This window comes from Aricia agestis, chromosome 1 (assembly GCF_905147365.1).
Source record: "Aricia agestis chromosome 1, ilAriAges1.1, whole genome shotgun sequence".
Lineage (NCBI taxonomy): Eukaryota > Metazoa > Arthropoda > Insecta > Lepidoptera > Lycaenidae > Aricia > Aricia agestis.
This window is the reverse complement of record NC_056406.1, coordinates 16,341,715-16,363,611: the sequence shown is the minus strand read 5'-3', so window position 1 is coordinate 16,363,611 and position 21,897 is coordinate 16,341,715. Positions and strand designations below refer to the sequence as shown.

Genomic DNA, 21,897 nt, shown 5'->3' with positions numbered 1-21,897 from the left:
CCAATCAAAGACAAATACGGAGCATCCGTTAATATGTCAGAACCTGTGGTAGAACTCACAGATACAACAAAATTAACCGTAACTAATAACTTTAGTAGCGCATACTATTTTTATCGTTCCCTATAAACTATATAGAGGAAATCCTGAATGGGAACAAAATAAACGTAGCAAGTTGATGACGCGGTCCGGACGCAGCTGGGTCGCTGGGAAAGCGCCGCCCACCGCCGCGCGCCCTCGAGCGACATTGACGTCAATTACCGTTGACAGTTGTAAACTCATAACTGATATTGCAAATTGTGGAACTAATGTCGTTAGCGAATAGTTTGTACCGTCATTTCAGTAATTGGAAGTGTTTGAACAAAAGAGAAAAATCATGAACTATGAAGTATATTTTACCTTGCAAACTATATTGTTGTTGAGTTAATCTTACTATGACTGTTTGAGGCGGGCGATTCGACTTTTATGCTATACTATACTATTAAACCGTACTGTTTGCTTTACGCTTATCCTATTCCATATGGAATAGGAGTGTCATTGTCAAGTGAGTTTTGTATCGTTTAAAAAAGAAAGCATAACAGAGTAACGTAAGTGAATGAAACTTGAAGCGAGTCTTTACTGCATACTTTGCCGTAAATAGGCGCTAGACATGATTATTTATCTCATGATTTAATTTCCTAAGTTTTTATAACGACGGTGCGGTGACTTAGAGCATCTGGTTTAATGCTCTAAGTGCGGTGAGTACAAACCGCGAGTCGCGACAGCTAACGAGGCAGAGACACGAGGCACGCGGCGAACGTCGCGGTCGGTGAGTGATGAATTCTATTCACGACTCCTCGGCACTCGTGTCGCGAGCTGTTCACTTGTTATGGGAAAATATTTCATTTAAACCAGACATTTCAAACTATTTTCCACTTTTTTAAACCGCAAAATGTCATAGCTAAAGTTACACAAATAGAGGCATTTATGTTTTCAGCTTTTATTCCTTTGATTTATATTGTTGACGTAAAGCGCACGTTGATTTGTGTACACAATGTGAACACACAATGTCATAGAATTCTGTTCTATTAGTTTTATTGCCCTTTAGGAATGGTTGAAGACTTTTAAGAGAAACAAACCGTTTCTTGTGAACTAAGGTAGGGGTACAAGTTACATGTGGTGCATAAAGGATATTCATATTATTGGAACGAAGTTCCAATAAGACACAGACAGAACGATATTTGACCTCGACATTTGTTATTAGTACCTGCATGGTAGGGGCAGAGGGCGTTGATAGTATTCCTGTGCGTTAACTAGACGTTTTTTTAAGAATAAACAGCGACGCGTTGTTAGTATTCCAGGGCGTCAATAGATGGCGTAAGTTATTTTTAATAATTTTTGAGTGTATTATTATAATACAGGTTTTTTTCTATATAAGAAATAACGAAGTTATTTCTTATATTCAATAAGAAATAACTTCGTTCCATTTGGGTGTCCCTTGACACCTCTCAAGTTTTATAATTATTTATTTTGAAGAACGATCAAGAAAAGGATCAAAATTGATAGCTAAAATTAGATGTTCTGAAGTGTTTACCTCCGCCACTCTAACTTACTTTAGCCGGCTTCCTCTATGAATTTATAGCCAATATCGGCTTATTCTAAGCAAGTGCTCGTTCTCGGAAGCAACGCCGAAGTGCACTTTAGGTGTCAATAATGTTACATTGTATCCTCAGCCGCACTCGGCGTGGTACTGCGCTGTCACTGTCTAGAGAATTTTACCGCAAACCGCAGGGTTTTCTACATCTTATCTCGGATTCGTCGGCGGACCGGTCGGGGGACGGGTGGGGTGCGTCGGTCGCGCGGTGCAGCAGTCGGAGAACGAGTCTACCTCGCCCGTCGCGTCTAGACGGCGCGGCGCGGATCTCTATCGTTCGCTACGAAATATCCTCAAAACTAGGTTTCCAAGTTATTGGTAATTTATATGCAAATAAATTTTTACCCGCTCCAGTAGCCTTAGCACGGCCACCAGTAGAAATGCGAAAGTATGGACAAACTGTGGACATAAACTAAAGGTGCCGTTCCGATCATTACCGCGGCCAATCGCGACCGACAAAAATTCAATTAAAATGCCACTTTATGACAGACTATAGTATATGTCATAGAGTAGGATATTATTTGAATTTTTAGGACTATAGTCTGTCATAAAGTGGCATTTTAATTAAATTTTTGGGAACGAAAAAAGAGCGGAATGCTACATTAAGTTTATCTCCACAGTTTGTCCATACTTTCGCATTTCTACTGGTGGCCGTGCTAGGGCTACTGGTAGCAAAATGAATTTCTCGTTATATAAGTTGATGCAATCACGACGCTTAAGAGGATACACCAGGGGCTAGAGAAATGAAAAAAAAGTACGTGTAATATCTATAGCTGTCTCCCTTACCTCAAGCCTATACCGCAGAACGCGATAGAGACAACTGCAGAAAATCCAGAAAATCAACGATTCGTTGTCCCCTGATTCCTTCTCCAAAACATAACCGATTTAAGTACTTTTTTCATTAAAGATTAAAAAAAGGCTTGAGCTGTGTTCGTATGTTTTGCTTTTTTTGTATAATCTAGCCAAATTTGTTTTCTGGACGTTTGAACACAGCGGAAAATCTGGCCATTTTTTTAGGTTTTTGAACGTTCATATCTTATTTAATAAATAAATTATGAAAAAAAAAGAAAACATAGGGACATTGTATTAGTGGCCGTAGATATTCAGGAAAAAAATTATAACTCTACTAGCATTATCCAGGGAGGAAACAGGGGACAACGTCTGTATGGAAAAAATGGCGGTGTGGAATCCTCTTAAGCACTGTTGCGCCAAAGGTAGTTTTTATTGTTCGTAGGCCAAAGGATTTCAAATAGTCGTCTTATTGTAGGTATTAATATTTCCCATGGTTTTAGTTCTTAGTACATACAGGTGTTATCCTTTATAGTTTAGATTGAGGATACATGTTATTTCACGAAATCCATTGACTATCAAGGTAATTTCCAAATATAGGTCCGTCAGACAACATTTCGTGAGAAGGTAGACCTTCTTCCATATTTGCCTTCATTTTGTAAGAACTGAGAGCGAAAAAACAACAACCTAAATAGGTGATAGAAACTTTAGAAATCGAGACACTGTACAAATCTGTAACATACGTCTAGGTAAAGGAAAAACGATTTCGTCAGTCGAACAATGGAGCTGATGATCTAAGAAACACAATTTGAGCGCGAAGATCTAGATCACGCAAACAATGCTCTCTTTACGAAACTCGTTAGTAATTGGAAGTCTTTCTTCGCGGCGAGAGTGTTAAATGGCGAAACCGTGGTCTACAATGGGAGTCGGCTTTCGGCCGTGTGGTGCTGTGGCAGCTGTGGGTCACTGCGTGCGACCTTTCACTATCGCACTACCAGACACCATACATGCGCTGTTATCACACCTCACTTTATTGAAAATTGCTTTGGAGAATGTGGACTATCAGTCGTTTTTAAGGCTATTTCTTGTTCATTGAAAAATACACGAATTACCAAATGTCAGACTGCGTAATCTTAGCTTTATTTAATTAATTTGGAACAGTAGTCAGTAACGAATTGTGTAGATCTGATATAGATTGTAGAACAATTAAATGGATATCAAAGGTCACGCGGTTAGTAACATCAAAACGTATTGTAGCTGTTGACAAATCAGCACAATCGCGATTGTAACATCGCGGTCTCATTAGTTTATTAGTTACTAATTACTATTAATTAATACTTAGTTATTGTAAATACCACAACAATCATTGATGTAGAGGCTTAAAAAACGATTTAATCAAATAAAAGTTAATTATTATGTACCCTAATTTGTTAAAATGTCATAGTTGTACTCTTGAGAGTTGAGCCTCAATTTCTCCAATGTTCTGTTACAACTATTTATTATGTGACCATAAAATGTTTTAACTTTACGGCATTCTAACATTTTATTGTTTCTAAATTAAACTTTCTTATTACTTGGCACTGAAGTGTAAAATGTGTTTTCTTATTTTATTTCTTTTATTTTACGTTTCGTTACTCCCATAATTTGCTGAAATAAAAATATTAGATGCCGCAAATAAACATGTGGTGTTCCGTTGTTTATTGTATGGTAAGTACATGCAAGTGTTACTACTTATTACTTATTTCGAAATTGATACTTCTTCTTTCCATAAAGAAATAAAATATAATTGTAAAATTTCAAAGACACGATGTTTCACTACTAAATTAAACCTAATTACTCCTCACGGCCCTTAACATGGGCCTAGTGAGGTACTTTAATGCCTATGTTATGTTAGCTTAATGTTGCTCGGAACCATTTGTGTTCCTTCATTTATTCATATCAGGGGCGTCATTCGCTCGTTAATCCCCGCAGCCATTGGAAGACATCAATTTACCGGAGGTGTTTTCGAATAGGTTCTTTCCCCTCGATAAAATTCGGTAAGACGTGGAGCCCGAGTACCTTCGAGTGAGATTTAGTTTCATAATTATATTTTCCCTTGCCATTAAATGAGATTTTGTGAGGTTTTGCCGTACCTTCTTGCCTCCCTCTTAAGCCTACGTAATTAATGGTCGCCCTTTGCCAAGCAGCCAAGGAGGACTACTTACAGTAGAAATTATGTGTTTCCTTTAAAATGAAGATCGAGTCTCTATTACGCAGACGCGGCACTTCAAAATACCAAAGGTCGTTTAAAAATATTTTATACAATATTATAAAGTACATTCTATTATATATCTACTAATATATTTTATATTATTTTTACAGCTGATCATACTATCATCCCAAGTTGTCACAACCACAAGTAAGTATTTCTTATATTCTATAATCCTATATCAAATCATCATTGAAATGTAAGTATGTTTAACTTAGCTGCGGGCTAAAATGGTCACATTTAGCAATTCCTCTCAATCAATTCAGCAAATGAATTGTCAAAACTGTCAAACTGACAAATGTCAAATCAGAACGAATTACTAGACATGAATTGCAAGCAGAGTTGCAACTTGCAATTTAAAACAAAATTAATCATATTATGATTCATATCATGACTCTCCAAAGCGACCATTTTAGCCCCGCTGGTCTTTAATACTACCGCAGCTTAGATACTCACCGCAGCGGCTGACCAAATAAAATGCTCTTAAATCTTGTAGATAACGTCTTGTCTGCTCCAGAGTTTGTGCAACATTTAAGGCATTTATCAAAGTCATTGCACATTTTAAGAACTTTATATTAAAAAAATGCAGAAAGTCTACATTTTCTAAGTGCTTCTTAAAATAAAACTATGGATCCACTCTTACACAAGTTCGTTTTTAGTGACACTATCCCTAGCGAGATTATTATTACCTCTGTTAAGTGTTTTAAATTAATATTATATTATGTATTTTAAAATTTCTATACTTAATAATAATATGATATTTACAGCTTTAGCTGATTTAAAAAAGTTTACAACGGGTATGATGTATTTAATTATGTAAATTAATTAGCACGTCGCACAATAATATGATTGGTGCTGTTGATACAAAAGACTGGAGACTTTCTTACTTGTTTATAACGGGTATTGTAACGATCCATTGCATGTACTTTAACAAGATCTTATAAAGCTGAAGTTTAAAATATTGTACACAAATTTTCCACCTTCAGTCATAAATTAAAATGAGTCTTATCTCCTTAAATACTAACTTTTAGGCGAAAGAATATCAGCCGTCGCATTCATACCAATCGCAACAAGGTTGCTTAGCAAAGGTATTGAAATTCAAATCATTTATTTCAGACTATCACCCATAGTAATAACCTTACTTTTTTTTGTATTCTTAATTTATAAAGGCCATACATTTTAAAGATTATTTTTTTACAATTAAGTTATAGGCATGGTGTCTATGATCTGTATTTTAAGAATAAAATGACACGGAAATAATATTGTCTAAAAGTAAAATCTAAAGCAATATTAAATATAATAAGTTCAATTAAAGGTTGTACTTAGGTATAGGTAATCAAATTCATGTTGAATTAAATTAATATTATAACTTGCAGTTGAAGAACCAGGAAGTACGTATAAAATAATATAATATTTTATACGAGAGTAAACGTAAAAAGCTCTATTTTATTCGAAGTTTTATTTTCAGTCGGCAAAGGCTTTGTTAGTTCAACAAAGACTCCTAAAGAGTTGGCAGATAAACTATTTGAAGCCTTCTGTAAGTACTTCACATAAAAAAGTATTTTATTTAAATGTTTGCTATTTTTTATTATTATTATTTTGCAGTCTCGACGAAAGCGCGAGTTGTTGCTTTAAAAGGTAAGACCAAAAGTCAATAAAGCAATTTAATTATTTCATTAATAACTTGGAAATCCATGACAATTGACAACATAACAACAATTATTACAATTATAGAGATGTAGAGCGTTATATCCTTATTTAAAGAAATATTAATTTTTATCAATTAAAAAAAGTTGTTTGTTTATTTTAGATGAGGACATGTCAGGGATTAGTGCTTTACAATCTTTACCCATAAACGAACCTACAACTGGTAATGTTTTTCTTTTATTTAAAAAGTGATTAAAAAGCTCTGAAAGCTCTCACGCTAATCTTAATGGACTATTAGGTCTGTTAATGTTGTATTATCCAGCTATTTAATGCAATATATTCAGGTAATTCTGTAACCAAGGGGCTTGAGAGGCCTATAAATAAAATAAGTGTAAACATCGTAGTAGATATCTACAAGTAAATGTGCCTTATTTTTCAAGGTCTCCCATCGTCTGTACAAAAAAGCTGGCACTCAGTAAACAAACGACGCAATGGATTGAAACGAGGAGGAAATAAAAATGAATCAAAAGAACAAAAAGGTAGCGCCGATCGAAGTAGGCGTCAAAATTGATTGAAGTTAAGAAAAGGCATTTATAGACGAGCGGAGGCTAACGGTTCTCACAAACGGTTACCACTTTACTACATTTATGATGTAACGAGCAAACAACTCGACGGATCGCATGATGTAAAGTGATTACCGTCGCCCGTTGAGACCAGCAAGTAAGATTTTTACTGGCTGAAAATTGTTCAATGCTCTGTGCACTGTGCGTGTAATATTCCGTGACCGTTCATTTTTAGGGTTCCGTATTTTAAGGTTCCGTTGCCAAATGGCAAAAAACGGAACCCTTATAGATTCGTCATGTCTGTCTGTCTGTCTGTCCGTCCGTATGTCACAGCCACTTTTCTCCGAAACTATAAGAGCTATACTATTGAAATTTGGTAAGTATATGTAGTCTGTGAACCGTTTTAAGATTTTGATACAAAAATGGAAAATTTATTAAAAATTTTAGGGGTCCCCATAGATACAACTGAAACAAAAAAAAATTCATCTAACCTATGCGTGTGGGGTATCTATGGATAGATCTTCAAAAATCATATTGAAGTTTCTAATATCATTTTTTTCTAACCTGAATAGTTTGCCAGAGACACTCTTCCAAAGTGGTAAAATGTGTGTGCCCCCCCCCCCCCCTCTAACTTCTAAAGTAGGGGCATGATAAATCAAAAAAAAAAATATATGATGTACATTACTACAAAAACCACCAACGAAAATTGGTTCGAACGAGATCTAGCCAGTAGTTTTTTTATACGTCATAAATGGTAAACCTTAATTTAACTTGCATTAAATCAACTGAAATATGAAAATAAATCAAAAACCTCTTAATTTCAAAAAAATAAACCTTATTGCTGCTGCGGGACCCTTCATGGGCACTTGGCCGCTTTTTTTCATGTTTCATTCATTTATTATGTGCCGTATGTCCGGCTAAAATGTTATTCATTTACATGTCATATAATAACAAAGCACTGTTTCTTAAGACAACAATGCAATAATAAATAGATCAAAGTGAATTGAATTGAAGCAATCAGCTAGAGAACCAGCGGGCCTCTGACTGCTAAATTGGCAATATAACGCCTGATTATGCTATCGCGGTAACCGTGAGCCCCAATCCGCTGAGTCAGCGTTAGCCTTCACGTAAGTGGGGTTGCGGTTAACCACTACTGTGGGCGTATAACCGAGAAAGGATAGCGTAGCCGCACTACCAGACACTCTGGTACACAATTTTTCTAAACAGTAATGACAACTAAATAGAATATGAGCCTCAAATAGGTACTAAAATACAGGTAGGTATAAATACGAAATGCATCTGGCACACTTAAATCACTGTACAGATTTTAATAAAGTTTTAAAGTAGAAATATATTTTGAATGCAGCATGCAGGTGGAAGTACGAATGTGTGGATCCCGAGGATCCCGACAGTTGTAAGCTTTTGCTCTGCAAAGATTCTGATCTAGAAAATGGTAAGTACACAATAATATATTATTATATATTATTATTATTATTTATGTTGAATCTGTCGTGCGTCAGGCGTAATATGTATAGGAACCACGGAAGATCAGGTACCGCGGTGCAGTGTTCTGCGCCGTGGTAATACACCTGAGTGGGTATCCTTTTCGGCATTATACAATGCACTGCCTAATGATGCCATATTTTTTTTTTGTAGTTTGTTGTTTGTTTTATTTTTTCTTTTGGGTTATTGTTTGCTTTTTTTTTTTTTTTGCTTTAGTGTGTGCAGTGTATTGTATTTATGTTTGAATAAAATTTTTATTATTATTATTATTATATACATATTATTATACACTTTACATATTCTAATTGATATAAATTGTAGTATCGTTGTAAGCAATAACTATGTATAGTAAGTTTAATTATATTTTTTACAAGAAGCCAAAAGCCAACGACGGACCTCAGCGCAGATGAATCGCGATAATCAGATAAGAAAGTGGTGTAAGTTTTATACGTAATCGTTTTAGCTTACCTGGACAAAGTCGATTACACGGTAACTTTTTTTTCGGTAAACCTAAACTACAACTACATTTATACGAAAAAAGTAACAAACACGTGCGCGGTAACAAACTTTCGAAATATAACTAATATTAGTGAAGTTGCCAACTAAAAGTCTACTTCTGGTTGGTCACAGATACTTCGGAATTAGGTGTTTGTAATATATAAACCACACTGATATTAGAAATCAAATAATTATATATCGTAGATTAAAATATTTCTATTTCTACAGATTTTGCAATAAATAATATCAGTTATTACAGATAAAAGTTTCCATTTAACCGGCATTACGTCAGAGTGAACTGTCTAATTAGATTAAAATTAAATTGTTTCAATTTCACAATGAAAGCATGGCGAAATGATCACACAAACTGTTTTGGTCGCTTTTGTCTGGGTGTATTAACTCCGTAATATCGTGCTGGCTAGGAAAGGGGTGGGTGGTTTTTCCAGAAATTTCGTCAAATACATTTTAAACTGTATATTAAGAGTGACAAGGAAGTAATAGAGAACATTAACGGAGTTAAGAAATTCAATTATACCTACAAATATATTGTTATAATATTATTTATGACAATTTAAAATAAAATTACTTATGTAAAAAGTTATTACTTATAATATGACTTACTTATATCTATTATCTACTGTAATGTTTGACACTTCGTCTTGTTTATTTTCGTCTCTTTATTTCCTGCGTATCGTACTAACGAAAATTAAAACTTTTTTTATAAATTTTATTTTTTTATTCACTACAGTAGGTATAACAGAAATTGATGAAGAAGTGGAAAAAATATGTAAGTAACCTTCTGTTTGATGATTTACCAAGCTTTTTGAGCTTTTTGAATAAATAAAATATCATTATTTATTAGCCGCTATTACCTGACTGACTGAAGTATAATGTTAGTAAAAATAACATTAAAGTTTTAAGACATAGTGTATTATGGTACCTACCGGGTAGCTAAACTTTATCGATTACTTTATACTTTATCAAAACTTTATCGATGCTAGCCCAGACCGCGACACAGCATAATATTATAATCCTAGTGCTATCTGTCTCCAGTAGAAACGCGGCATGCTGCTGATCACACTGATTGTAAGTCTACTTTTTAATTTGAAATCCCTTTTTTCAATTTAAATTATAAATTGAAAATAAATTATATTAAGATGAACTTTTTGATAAAAACTGACGTTTCAACTTTTCAATTTACAAACTTTTATTTCAGACGTCGTAGATGAAAAACTGAAAAAGTTAACGGACCGCTTTGAACATATTATGGACAGATATTCAGGTAATTTTCAAATTAGTTAAGTATTACTTTCTTAAAGTTTAGATAAGCAAGACTTTTAAAGGTAGATTTAGCTTAAACTAGATATTTTTTTATTTAACTAAGTGTGAAGTGAGAGTGAGAGTGAGAAGTGTAAGTATAAAAAGAAGTAGGACTAATAAAATGTAAAATGTTATTATTACAATTTTAGTAGTTTTAGCTAGAAGGACTGAAAAACATTCAATAATATTAGTGTGATTATTTGAAACGAAACAATATAAACTGTTCCACTATGTACGTTGATACGTAGTTTATTTTGAGTTCTAGAGCGGAAGTAGGCCAGAGCATTAAGTATGCACAACCAATCCTCACAAGGAAAATCCAACATCTGTGACTCTCCTTCGAACATAGTACTCAGAAATTCATAAGTGGACTTTGATTTTAGCCGATTATTTATTATTAACAAGTGTGTTAATTTCAGCAACTTCAACGGATAGTATAGGACTTCAATAAAAATCCGACTGTGCGGCGTTTTATTGTTTTTATTTGCAGCAAAAAGTAATTTTCATACTCTACTGCAAAAGAAGTTTAATATCGAAAAAATAATAAAAAAAAACTAAAAAAGACTTTTTATTTTCATTAAATCCGGTTGCGTAATGAAATGGCAATTATGTTTTTAAGGAGAATCCTAACTGACCTTTAAAGAGAGCTTAAAACAAATAGCAATATTTATTCCCATTGCCCACCTGAACACCCACTCCCCGGGATAAAGGTAAAAGGTTACACGCGTGGCCGTCGATGGCAATATGTCGGACAAGGACGGCGGCTCCAGTTCTGAAACTTGTCGGAACTGACTGACACCATCACAATGCCTTTGTTCCACGTGCAACTGGAAATGTTGCACAACCCTGAAAATCATCTTGTTAAAAAAGGGTAATTGTTTATTTGACGTGGGAGGCGATAGGGGTGAATATTCGCAGTTATTATGAACTCTACGTATAAATGTACCTATATGGTTGAGATTATATTTCGGAATCTTCTCGAATGTAATTATTATTCTGTAGCGAACAATATGCGATCAGAATGTCTTATGTTTACATTTTCCATACATTTACATACTTATTATTATGATGTAACTACGACGCAATATTATTTTTGTCATGTCATATTCGTTGCATAAACATAGTTTTGTGAATGTTTTAATTAATAGTAGGTTGTAGCGCTAAATGACACTACAGCACTATGGGTCTCTAGGGTACGGTGACCTGAAATTGACAACATATCGAAACCAGAGTCGAAACTGTGCAATCGCCAATCTAATATTTCATACGTCGAGGGTATTGTAACAAAACATTCAAGGTCTACACTATTGTTAAATAAATAAATGTTTTGAAACAAAACATTACAGCCGTATAAAACAATCCTTTCTCGGCCGTGCAAAAACACGAGGATGGAGTTTCTATTTGATGGTAACAGCTGACATTTCAATTAGACTTAGTTGCGCTCGAGTTGTAACGGTGGCGCAACAGCAGTTGTTGCTAGTTATGATGGACTGCGGCATGGCACTAGCAGTCGCTACGTAGTTCAGAGTGCTTAGTCAAAATGCATTCGCGGTTCGCCAGTCACGATGGCAAAATTAAATTTCTAAATTGTATTGGATTTGCACGCATCGCTAAGTGTAATGGCGCTAGCGATGGGTTATGCACAAATCCCATGCATATATTTTGTCATTTTACTTTTGCATCGAAACTGGCGAAATGCGAATTCATTTTGACTAAGTATCGGCAGTGGCGTTACACTAGTATGATCGACGGTGCGGCGCGTTGTGTAGCTGACAGCTGGTTAAGTCTGTTGATATTTGAAACTGCTTGGTTAGCTTTGTTTCTTAGTTACGTGTATCGTGTAATATTGCATTGGTTAACTCCAATCAACGTTAGTAGAGTAGTAATTATTATACTGCGTGGTTAACTTTGTTTCTTAGTTACGTGTAACGTACACCGTGTAATATTGCATTGGTTAACTCCAGTCAATATTAGTAGAGTACTAATTATTATGACTCCTTCATCAACCTTTACTCTTTTGTACGTTTTCTCTCTTCGCTTTTAAGAGGTAACAGCTTTTCTCGTCAAAAAGCTTGGATTAACTATAAGCAGTGATTTCTTAATCAAATCATAGATAAAGCAAAGCTGCTTTGCTCTATCGGCACAGTCACTCAGACGCGTTTATCAGGCAGCTGTCAAATCTATTATAGTTCTATCAATCACCCATATCGGTTCAAAACTGATAAGTCCTTAGTCCAACAACATTGAAAGCGGCCGCTCGTTTAGTTGAGTCTTATTTTACAAGACAGGCTTATAGAGTATTTCCCTTATAATCCTGTGGGCAGGTGTGTACACCCAATTACGTTTCGATCAGGGCTCGCCGGCATGGCGGTGCTTTAACTGGATTACCAGCCGGCGGCTACGGCAGCCCGGCATAGACTATGTTCAACATTTTGTATACCCATACTCTTTTAAGCGTATCCTCAGTTCTAACATTGACGGTTTAACGCCGTTAGGTACGGAATTTACAAATTCGTAGCCTACGAGTAAACAGAAACATAAAAAGTACAAAACACAAGGTCTTTGGGATATTTTGGAAAACAATAAAATACTTTTCATTTTCCCCGTCGCGAAGGTAGCGAAACGACTAAATTGTTTAATTATGTTTACTTTTCCGAACAGACGTTAAAAACTTCGTGAATCGCGGCAGTTATGTTTTTAGAAAACAATGTTAATAGAATAAGTTTTTCTTCTTTTGTTTCGTACTAAATTACAAAGATAAATGACTTGTAAGAGTACAACACGAGCCCAATTTCCTCCAACGGTCCCCGGTGGATAAATGGGTAAGTGTATTCTATATATCGTTTCCTTATTGGCCTCGAATTTTTATGACCCCAGCTTCGGATCCTCCGCAATTTATTATGCCGATTTTTAAGTAATTTTATCATAGCCTTCCCTTCGCTCCTCCATTACAGACCCTTAATTTTCGCCGCTTGGTGAAAATACAAATTTAGCTTTTTACTCTTCTAAATCCTGCAAACCGCTTTATATTCTTTAATGTTGTTGCTCTACCTGTTTCACCTTTACCTTCTATCTCGCGCAGACTCGAAACTGTAATAATTGTTCATCAATTGAGCATCTTAATTGGAGGTTAGCGACTGTCTAGTATTTATTTGGTCTGTGCGGGCTGAAGACGTCGGCTCATAATTCGATACAGACTCATCAGCGTCTGAACAAATTCGTGTCGGCACTCGTTACGTCATTACCGCAATTTGGGAGGAGGGCCGGTATTAAGACGCTCGAGAAATCACTCAATCGTGAATTTGCATGCCTCAACATCAAATAAAATCCCAGCTCACTATAGAAACTCAAAACATCTCTCATCTGAAAAGGTTTATACTTTATCTATATAAATCTATACATATAAATAAAATTTGAGTGTCTGTTTGTAATATTGAAAGAACCGTTTTTTACTACATGCATATGAATGTATATACGGTATAGACACCAAAACAACATTTTTTACATTTTTGTCTGTCTGTATGTCTGTCTGTTTGTTCCGGCTAATCTCTGAAATGGCTGGAGCGATTTTGACGGGACTTTTTTTGGCAGATAGCTGATGCAGTAAGGAGTAACTTAGGCTACTTTTTTAACCGAATGTCAAAAAGAAGGAGGATATATTTTACTTTTTTCATATTTGTTAGCAGACTATCCATCTTTGTTATTATACTATGAAGTATGTTGACGCGGACGAAGTCGCGGGCAACAGCTAGTTATATAATAAATATAAATCCATAATATTACCGCGTGGTCAGGATATCATGTGTAAGTAAACGGCTGGACCGATTTTTCTTAAATTTGGTATAAAGATACTTAAGTCCCGGAAAGGACCATAGGATACTTTTTGTCCCGGAAAATGTACGGTTCCCGCACAATAAATTTTTATGATTTTCGCCTGAACTTTATTCAATCTATTTTGATGAAATTTGGCATTTTTTTTTTAATGAAATAAGTGGGCAAACAAGCAAACGGGTCACCTGATGGAAAGCAACTTCCGTCGCCCATGGACACTTACAGCATCAGAAGAGCTGCAAGTGCGTTGCCGGCCTTTAAGAGTATTCCCTCTTAAAGGCCGGCAACGCACTTGCAGCTAAGGGTAATAGGGGAGGGTAGGGAAGGGAAGGGAATAGGGAAGGGTAGGGAAGGGAAGGAAAAAGGGCGTATTAATGTATACTGTAAAACAATTGTAATAAAGTGAATAAAGTATTTAAAAAAAAAAAAGGGGAGAGTAGGGAAGGGAATAGGATAGGGGATTGGGCCTCCGGTAAACTCACTCACTCGGCGAAACACAGTGCAAGCGCTTTTTCACGCCGGTTTTCTGTGAGAACGTGGTATTTCTCTGTCGAGCCGGCCCTTTCATGCCGAAGCATGGCTCTCCCACGTATAATGGCATGGAGATATTATAGCTGCCCCGGTGCACGGTGCCAGGTGACACTTAAAAATAAAAACACTTTTTTATTAATTATACCAAATCGAATTAAATACCCATCGTTAAGACAGGACAACGTCTATCGGGTCAGCTAGTATATTATTATTATTATTTTTTTATGAAATAAGGGGGCAAACGAGCAAACGGGTCACCTGATGGAAAGCAACTTCCGTCGCCCATGGGCACTCGCAGCATCAGAAGAGCTGCAAGTGCGTTGCCGACCTTTTAAGAGGGAATAGGGTAATAGGGGAGGGAAGGGAAGGGAATAGTTGAGGGTAGGGAAGGGAATAGGGTAGGGGTTAGGGGATTGGGCCTCCGGTAAACTCACTCACTCGGCGAAACACAGCGCAAGCGCTGTTTCACGCCGGTTTTCTGTGAGAACGTGGTATTTATCCGGTCGAACCGGCCCATTCGTGCCGAAGCATGGCTCTCCCACGTATGCATTATAAAGTATTATGTAAGTATACGTATTAATTATTATCAATGTTTATCATAAGGTAAATTAAAGAGTATATAGCCGATAGCTGAAATTGATGAATGCCATTTTAAAACGGTTTCACAAACTTCCTAACTAATCCTTATATAGTTTTAATTTTCAAAACAATTTCCAATTCCAAGTTCCAACTGATGAAGAACATTCATAATATCAAAAACTCTGGTTGGTTTACAGCCAAAACATTGATGAAAGGTAAATACAATACCGGATGGACCTGGCGTAAAAATTGAGTTACAAAGAAAGATATCACAGTTCCAAACGGTTCCAGTTGTGCTTTTTGTGAAAAACAACAAGAAGCACTGGCGTGGAACCACCGCGGCTCGGAAAAACTAAAATTCAATCTTTCCATATTTACTTATCATCTAGAATTTCATAAAATATGTTAGTAACTCGTATTCTTTTTTACATTAACACTAGCTGACCCGGCAAAAAAAAAATTTGCCATATAAATTATTTCTAGTATCAATACAAAAAGTAAAACAAAAAATCATTTTCAGGCCTAACGAATGTACTTATATATAATATTATAAACAAAATTTTATTAAAATTGGTTGAGCTTTTTTTAGGAGTTCGCGCACAAACAACGTGACAACGAGAATTTTATACTAAAAAATACTCAAATGTACGAGTAGAAACTTAATTGGAAGTTTTTAAAACAAAACTGATTTATAGATAAGCCACGATAAAAATACCACCGTTAAAAGTCATAACTTAATATTATGTTATCTGTCGTTAAAATTTAACGATGTAATTTACTTAAAATAAAATGTAGGTCACGGCCATCGACGCCGCTTATATTTAGGTCAACCCTTTCAAGTTTTTATAAGCGAATATTGTAAGCTTCTAATATGACAATCCGATTTTAAAAAGACATCAAACTTTATAGTATTGGATCCGACCGTAAAATCCTGCAGGAATCGTTTTTTTTCGATCAAATTTATTTTAAAATAATCTTTAGAACGTATAAAATGGATTAATGTTGGGTTGCCTTGTCAAAAGTAGCCGCAAGTACCTATAGCCATGTAGCCAACATTCGTCAATCTCTATAATATATTTTTACCAAAGTTTCAATTGCAACTTGAAAATACTCAATTTGAATTTTACTTATGCCATTTGAAAAATTCATAACAAACAAAGCTCGGAAAATAGAATGTCGCCAAAATTGTTTTTATCCAAACAAAATATCACGGAACGGGTGTCATGTAAATAAAAATTTAATAAAAGTACGTGAGAAATGCACTTCATACTGCAGGTAGCTATTTTATTAGAGCGAAAAAATCTAGGGCACCGGCTAGATCCAATATTGGACTGAAACAATGTTAATTAAAATCCGAACCGGACAAATGCAAACTCAATCGGTACGTGGTCCGTGGATTTCCGTCCGGCGAGCTGGTTATTTAGGTAACCCATTTCAGATGTAAGGCAGCGCCATGGTGTCTATCGAGAGAGCTAATCGAATAGATGAATAGTCCCAAAGGATGATGAAGCTCAATTTCACGCCACGATATTATTCACGTTCCATTTTCAAAGACGGAGTTCATGGCAATTTTTTACACTACTGACACGAATTTCGATATGAATTATTGCGCAATACTTTTCCTTTTTCCTGTACCAAACATGCTTAAAAGCTCCTTTTTTGCCTGAAGATTGGCAGTGTATTATAAACCTTATATACTTTTTTCTGCAAAACACGTAATAATTATATCTTATCTATAGCTACTAGTTTTTTGTCAGGAGTTTTTTGATACTAAACTAACATAACATAAATCTGCAGAAGGAAGGAAAATGAAAGCCAAATGCTAATTAACAGAATAATAACTATTAGTAAGGAGGCTAAACCGTTAAGTTATCTGTGCTTTCATAGAACGCTCTAATGTAATACCAACTGATAATAAAAAAATATAATTTATATGGGGTTTTCCGGCATGGTGGCAAACCTTTATTGCTATGGATATCTAAAGGTTGTAATTTTAAGAGCGGCATGCGTGCGTGTCGACCTTTAAGAACCCCTTAAATTGTGAAATGGCTTTCTGTGTCCGGCCGTCGGCGGACAAAGTTCGAGCCGTAAATTTTGATAAATATTTCTCATAAAAATTTAAAGGTACACCCATTTGTCGACGCGGGGGAACACGACGCTAATATCGGAAGCCCCATTAAATATTTACTGGAACATTTCCGTTTTAGAGCAATAGGTAACACAGTACGCCGGTCCCCCGACCGCACGCTAGTAAGCCGACCGCGGAATGGTCTATAATACGCCTGCTTACTGTTACGTTAATATCCGATTATACCCTAGCCAATAAAACCGGAACTAGCTTTCTAAGCGATAAACATTGAACCCATATGTTGTTTAATCTAAATTATAAATGTTATACCATTATTGTAGTGTATTGATAAGTAAATAAAGATGGCCGCTTAGGTACTTAGGTAGTGGGGGTGCTTGGAGTGGTCGCTCGACTTCGGTCTGATGATCACTTCTACACCAGCCGTCACCAGAGTACTAGTGTTCAGTTATACGTCATTTCTGTGTTTAATTCACTCGCCCAGACATTGTACCATCGAGGAAGTTGATTCCTATGCAATTGACAGACCAACTTTATTTGGTCGAATATGTCAATTCAATGTTAATTGTGATCCGTCAGCTGGGTTTGACGTAACGCAACCAAACTACTTAGGTCCCTGATTTGCATAGGAATCAACTTCTCTGATAATACATACTGTACAATAATATTATGATTAAATACACAATTGGCTAACTAACACAAATTGCGAGTCTTATATTATGTACTAGATGTCCCGCGCGGTTTCGCCCGCGTAAATTAGGAATTTTACAGAAACCGTACATTTTCTCATAAAAAATATTTCCCCCGTTTTTCCCACATTTTCCTGAGTTTCATCGGTCGTATTAGTCTTAGCGTGATATTATAATATAGCCTATAGTCTTACTCGATAAATGATCTATCTAACACTGAGATAAGTTTTTTAAATCGGACCTGTAGTTCCTGAGATTGACGCGTTCAAGCAAACATACTCTTCAGGTTTATAATATTAGGTAGGTATAGATTTTTTTAATTATCGCTTGACACACTCGAGTCTCGATCTAAAAGACTATGTGTGTGTGATGTGATGATGATGATGATGATAATGAATGTAATTTGCATAGTAGCATATGCTTTCTGTTCTTAAAACAACGCCAAAACTCCCAAACTTGTATCTATAAAGAATCAGGAGTTCTCTCAACACCTTCCGAACTACGGTATACCAGGTATATCTCGGTGCAAAATCTTACTTGTTGGTAGCATATGCTTAGAATACTTCTCACGAAACCGAAGTCACCACATGTTTCCCTATAAGTTTTGAGGAGTTCCTTCGATTACTTATGGATCCTTCATCAGATCACCACTTTTGTTAATATAATACCAAATTGGGATGATACCCTATATACCAAAAGAAAAATGTTGAAAATCGGTTAACAATCGGCGGAGTAATCGTTGAATATAAGAAAACAAACATAACACCTCCCCCCCTTTGAAAGTCGGTTAAAATTGTAGCCTATGTGTTATTCTGATGTATAAGCTATATTATTGTAAAGTTTCATTAAAATCCGTTCAGTAGTTTTTGCGTGAAAGAGTAACAAACATCCATACATCCACACATTGACACATCCACACATCCATACAACCAAACAAACTTTCGCCTTTATAATATTAGTAGGATAGGAAGTAGGATAATTTTATTTATTTATATTTGACGACCTCTGTGGCAGTTGGTGGGCTGTTGGTAGCTCAAGCCGGAGGTCGCGGGTTCGAATCCTGCCAACGGAACAAAAAGTTTTCAAAAGTTCCTGGGTAATGGATGTGTATTAAATGTCTATCACATAATGAAAATCTTAAATATTATATATATATATATATATATATATATATATATATATATATATATATATATATATATATATATATATATATATATATATATATATATATATATATATATATATATATATATATATATATATATATATATATATATATATATATATATATATATATATATATATATATATATATATATATATAGCATAAAAGTATTAAGGTGACGCCGTGTTAAAGTAAAAACCAGTGTTGGATAATCACGAAAACTTACCTAGCACCTAAGCAAAAAGTAAATAATGATCAAAAAATTAAAAATAAAAAGTATTTAAAGTTAATATTTCTCCCCATTAATATAAGTAGTCAAACAAAACAGAATTACCTATCTGGAAATGACAGAATATTAAAGCGAGCGAAAAGTATAAACTAAGAAAGTTTTCGTCACAATTTTTATGGAAATACATAATTCATGGGCGGTGTTTTATCTCGAGTCAATAATTAATTGACAAATAGCCAATAGCTCGAAGTGGAGCGAAAAGCTTACCTGTCGACTAAAGTTGGTCGATAGAGTCGGCACTCGGCGCGGGCGACAACGCGGGACGCGCTATCGCAATACAACCCAGTTTAGCAACAGGAAGCTCGACAGCGCGGCGCAGCACCGACTAATTCATAAACGGCCATTAAATGCTCAAATAGCCTTTAAATAGGTTTATGGCTATATAAAATTCATTCTAGGATTTCTAACGTTTCATTATGTAGAGTTTTTTGAGCGAGTCACATACTCGATGAGCATAGGAGCTATAAAATTCAGCTTTACCTATTTTTAATATTGCGAATAGAATATAAATACTACAAAATTGGCGACCATTATAATATAGCCACATATTGTCAGTACGAACCTTTAGTACGAGGAAGACGAAACGGCTACCTGAAACAAAAATATTACGATTTTAAAATAGAATCGGAAGTATTACGTTTGAGAATTGAAATTGTATAAAAATGCTCTTCAAAGGCCTTTTCGAACAATTTGCCTCCAGTGGAGCTTTGGAGCGAAGCCCGATACAATGTCTTCATATTTATTTCACACAAATTATTACATAATAATATGTCAAACGCATTGTTTAACTAAATATTTAAAGTAGACGTTATAATAATTCTCTAGTTTAAGTTTGTGATTATTTTACCTACTTATTACATCTTATTTAAGTAATAATTTTACCTTGTAGTTTCGACAAGAGAAATCGTCGTCGGGATACAATTACTATATAAGTAATATTATGGGGATGAGTATTATGAGGGATGAGTATAATATTATGGGGATGAGTATAATGGGTAAAGGTCCTATCAAATATAAATGACAACATAATATCTTCATGGCCTGTTTACATTGTTCGAATCCAGTGATCGTATCCAGCGCTGGCTTACTATTGGAATACTGTAAACGGGTACTGAATTGCAATTTTGCAAAAAAAACCGTTGCATTGGATCAGTGGATTGGAATAATATAAAGGTACAAGTCGAAGCCGAGCGACACGCGACAACAGCAGACCACGCGACGTCGTGTCGTCGCGACACTACTGGTTTCTATGTATTTCTATGAAACACCCTCCGCAGCTAGCGACACGAAGCTAGCGAAACTTATTCATAGATATACATAGAAACTCATAGTGACGCGACGACATGTCGTCTGCTGCCGCTTTATGTAGCCGGCTTCCAACTTGTACCTTAAGCCTGCCATAAATCTACATGTATGTAGGTGAATTTGTATAGTAAGGATAGGCTTGTACCGACTCGCGCTAATAATGTAAACATCGGCATCGTCGACGACAATGTAAGTAAGGAGCATATTAATTGAGTGCAGGGAGAGTCTTAATTAGCTGTACTCTCCTCGAGAGTATCGCTCCTGGGCCCTCACAATACACCCTCCAGCTTTCACTTTTTCGCCGTGAAGTCACTTGAATGGGAAATATTTTGCGATGAATTTATCAAGGCAGACTATATACGTGTTCAAGTAGTCGAACTTGAGACGAAACAGTGCGTATTTATGTCGTTATTTTGATCTGGGGATTCGTAACGACGATCCCTTATTAATCTTATTATTGGACGCTACGTAACTTAATTCTGGCTAATAATAAAATTAAACTTTAGCTGGCTGTAACGACCACGAGCCGTCCGCTACAAAGTGCATGTAATAAAAAAAAACTTAAACTTAGACGGCAGTATTTTAGCCATTCATAGTGTACTACGCGAACAGCTGGTTATTTGGGTTGACGAGTATATACGATGTCGCCAATTATCTGCGGCGGTGGCGTATCAAACGCCCCGGCCACCAAAAGTCGTTAATGACCATCAATATCTGTCAACCTTCGGCCTCAGCCGTGCCGGACCAAGTAATTATTGAATTATCGGGCATCAGCGTCGCGCGGCGTTTCCAATTTTATGACACGCCGCGATTCCCGACGCACACGACCCAGATCGGCGGGACTGTAAAGTAATCAATTATATTGAAAACATACGACTATCCCTGACGTCGTTTCTGGCATATTTTTTTGTCATTTTTGATTTTCCCGACTTTTTCGGGAACAAACTCTATTTGAAGTCTTCACTAATATATTTACATGCATGGGCGTACCGAGGGGGGGCAGGGGGGGGCAGCTGGATCATGTTGACGTCCCTACTAAGTATATTATCTAGTACTTTTATCTATAAAAATTAAGAAAACGAATTTTTGCCATTTGTTTGCAATACTTACAATATTTTTACAACTAAAAATGATTAATTTTTTATTCTTTATAAACACCTCATCATATCATCATATCAGCCTATAGACCCAGAACCTGGGTAATTTGCCCCCCCCCTGGCA

The 21,897-nt window shown here is 35.8% G+C and overlaps 2 protein-coding genes across 4 annotated transcripts in view; one reads left to right on the top strand and one right to left on the bottom strand.

Moving 5' to 3' along the window:
• The window catches only part of LOC121727706, a 185,469-nt gene that overhangs the window by 108,615 nt on the left and 54,957 nt on the right, over positions 1-21,897 (bottom strand). For 2 of the 3 annotated variants that reach the window (XM_042115682.1, XM_042115698.1), the window contains exon 2: positions 19,934-19,962. The exons of the other annotated variant lie outside the window; for it this stretch is intronic. The gene's annotated coding sequence lies outside the window, so the exon portion shown is untranslated. The remainder of the gene's footprint in view (positions 1-19,933; positions 19,963-21,897) is intronic. 3 annotated transcript variants of the gene reach the window in all.
• LOC121727739 lies at positions 4,022-10,660 on the top strand. The gene is made up of 15 exons (XM_042115724.1): positions 4,022-4,126; positions 4,781-4,817; positions 5,435-5,464; positions 5,699-5,755; positions 6,044-6,058; positions 6,136-6,204; positions 6,273-6,305; positions 6,478-6,537; positions 6,755-6,853; positions 8,244-8,330; positions 8,752-8,817; positions 9,627-9,665; positions 9,932-9,964; positions 10,095-10,160; positions 10,618-10,660. The coding sequence occupies exons 1-15, from the start codon at positions 4,085-4,087 to the stop codon at positions 10,647-10,649; spliced, it is 765 nt and encodes a 254-aa protein (XP_041971658.1). The 5' UTR covers positions 4,022-4,084; the 3' UTR covers positions 10,650-10,660.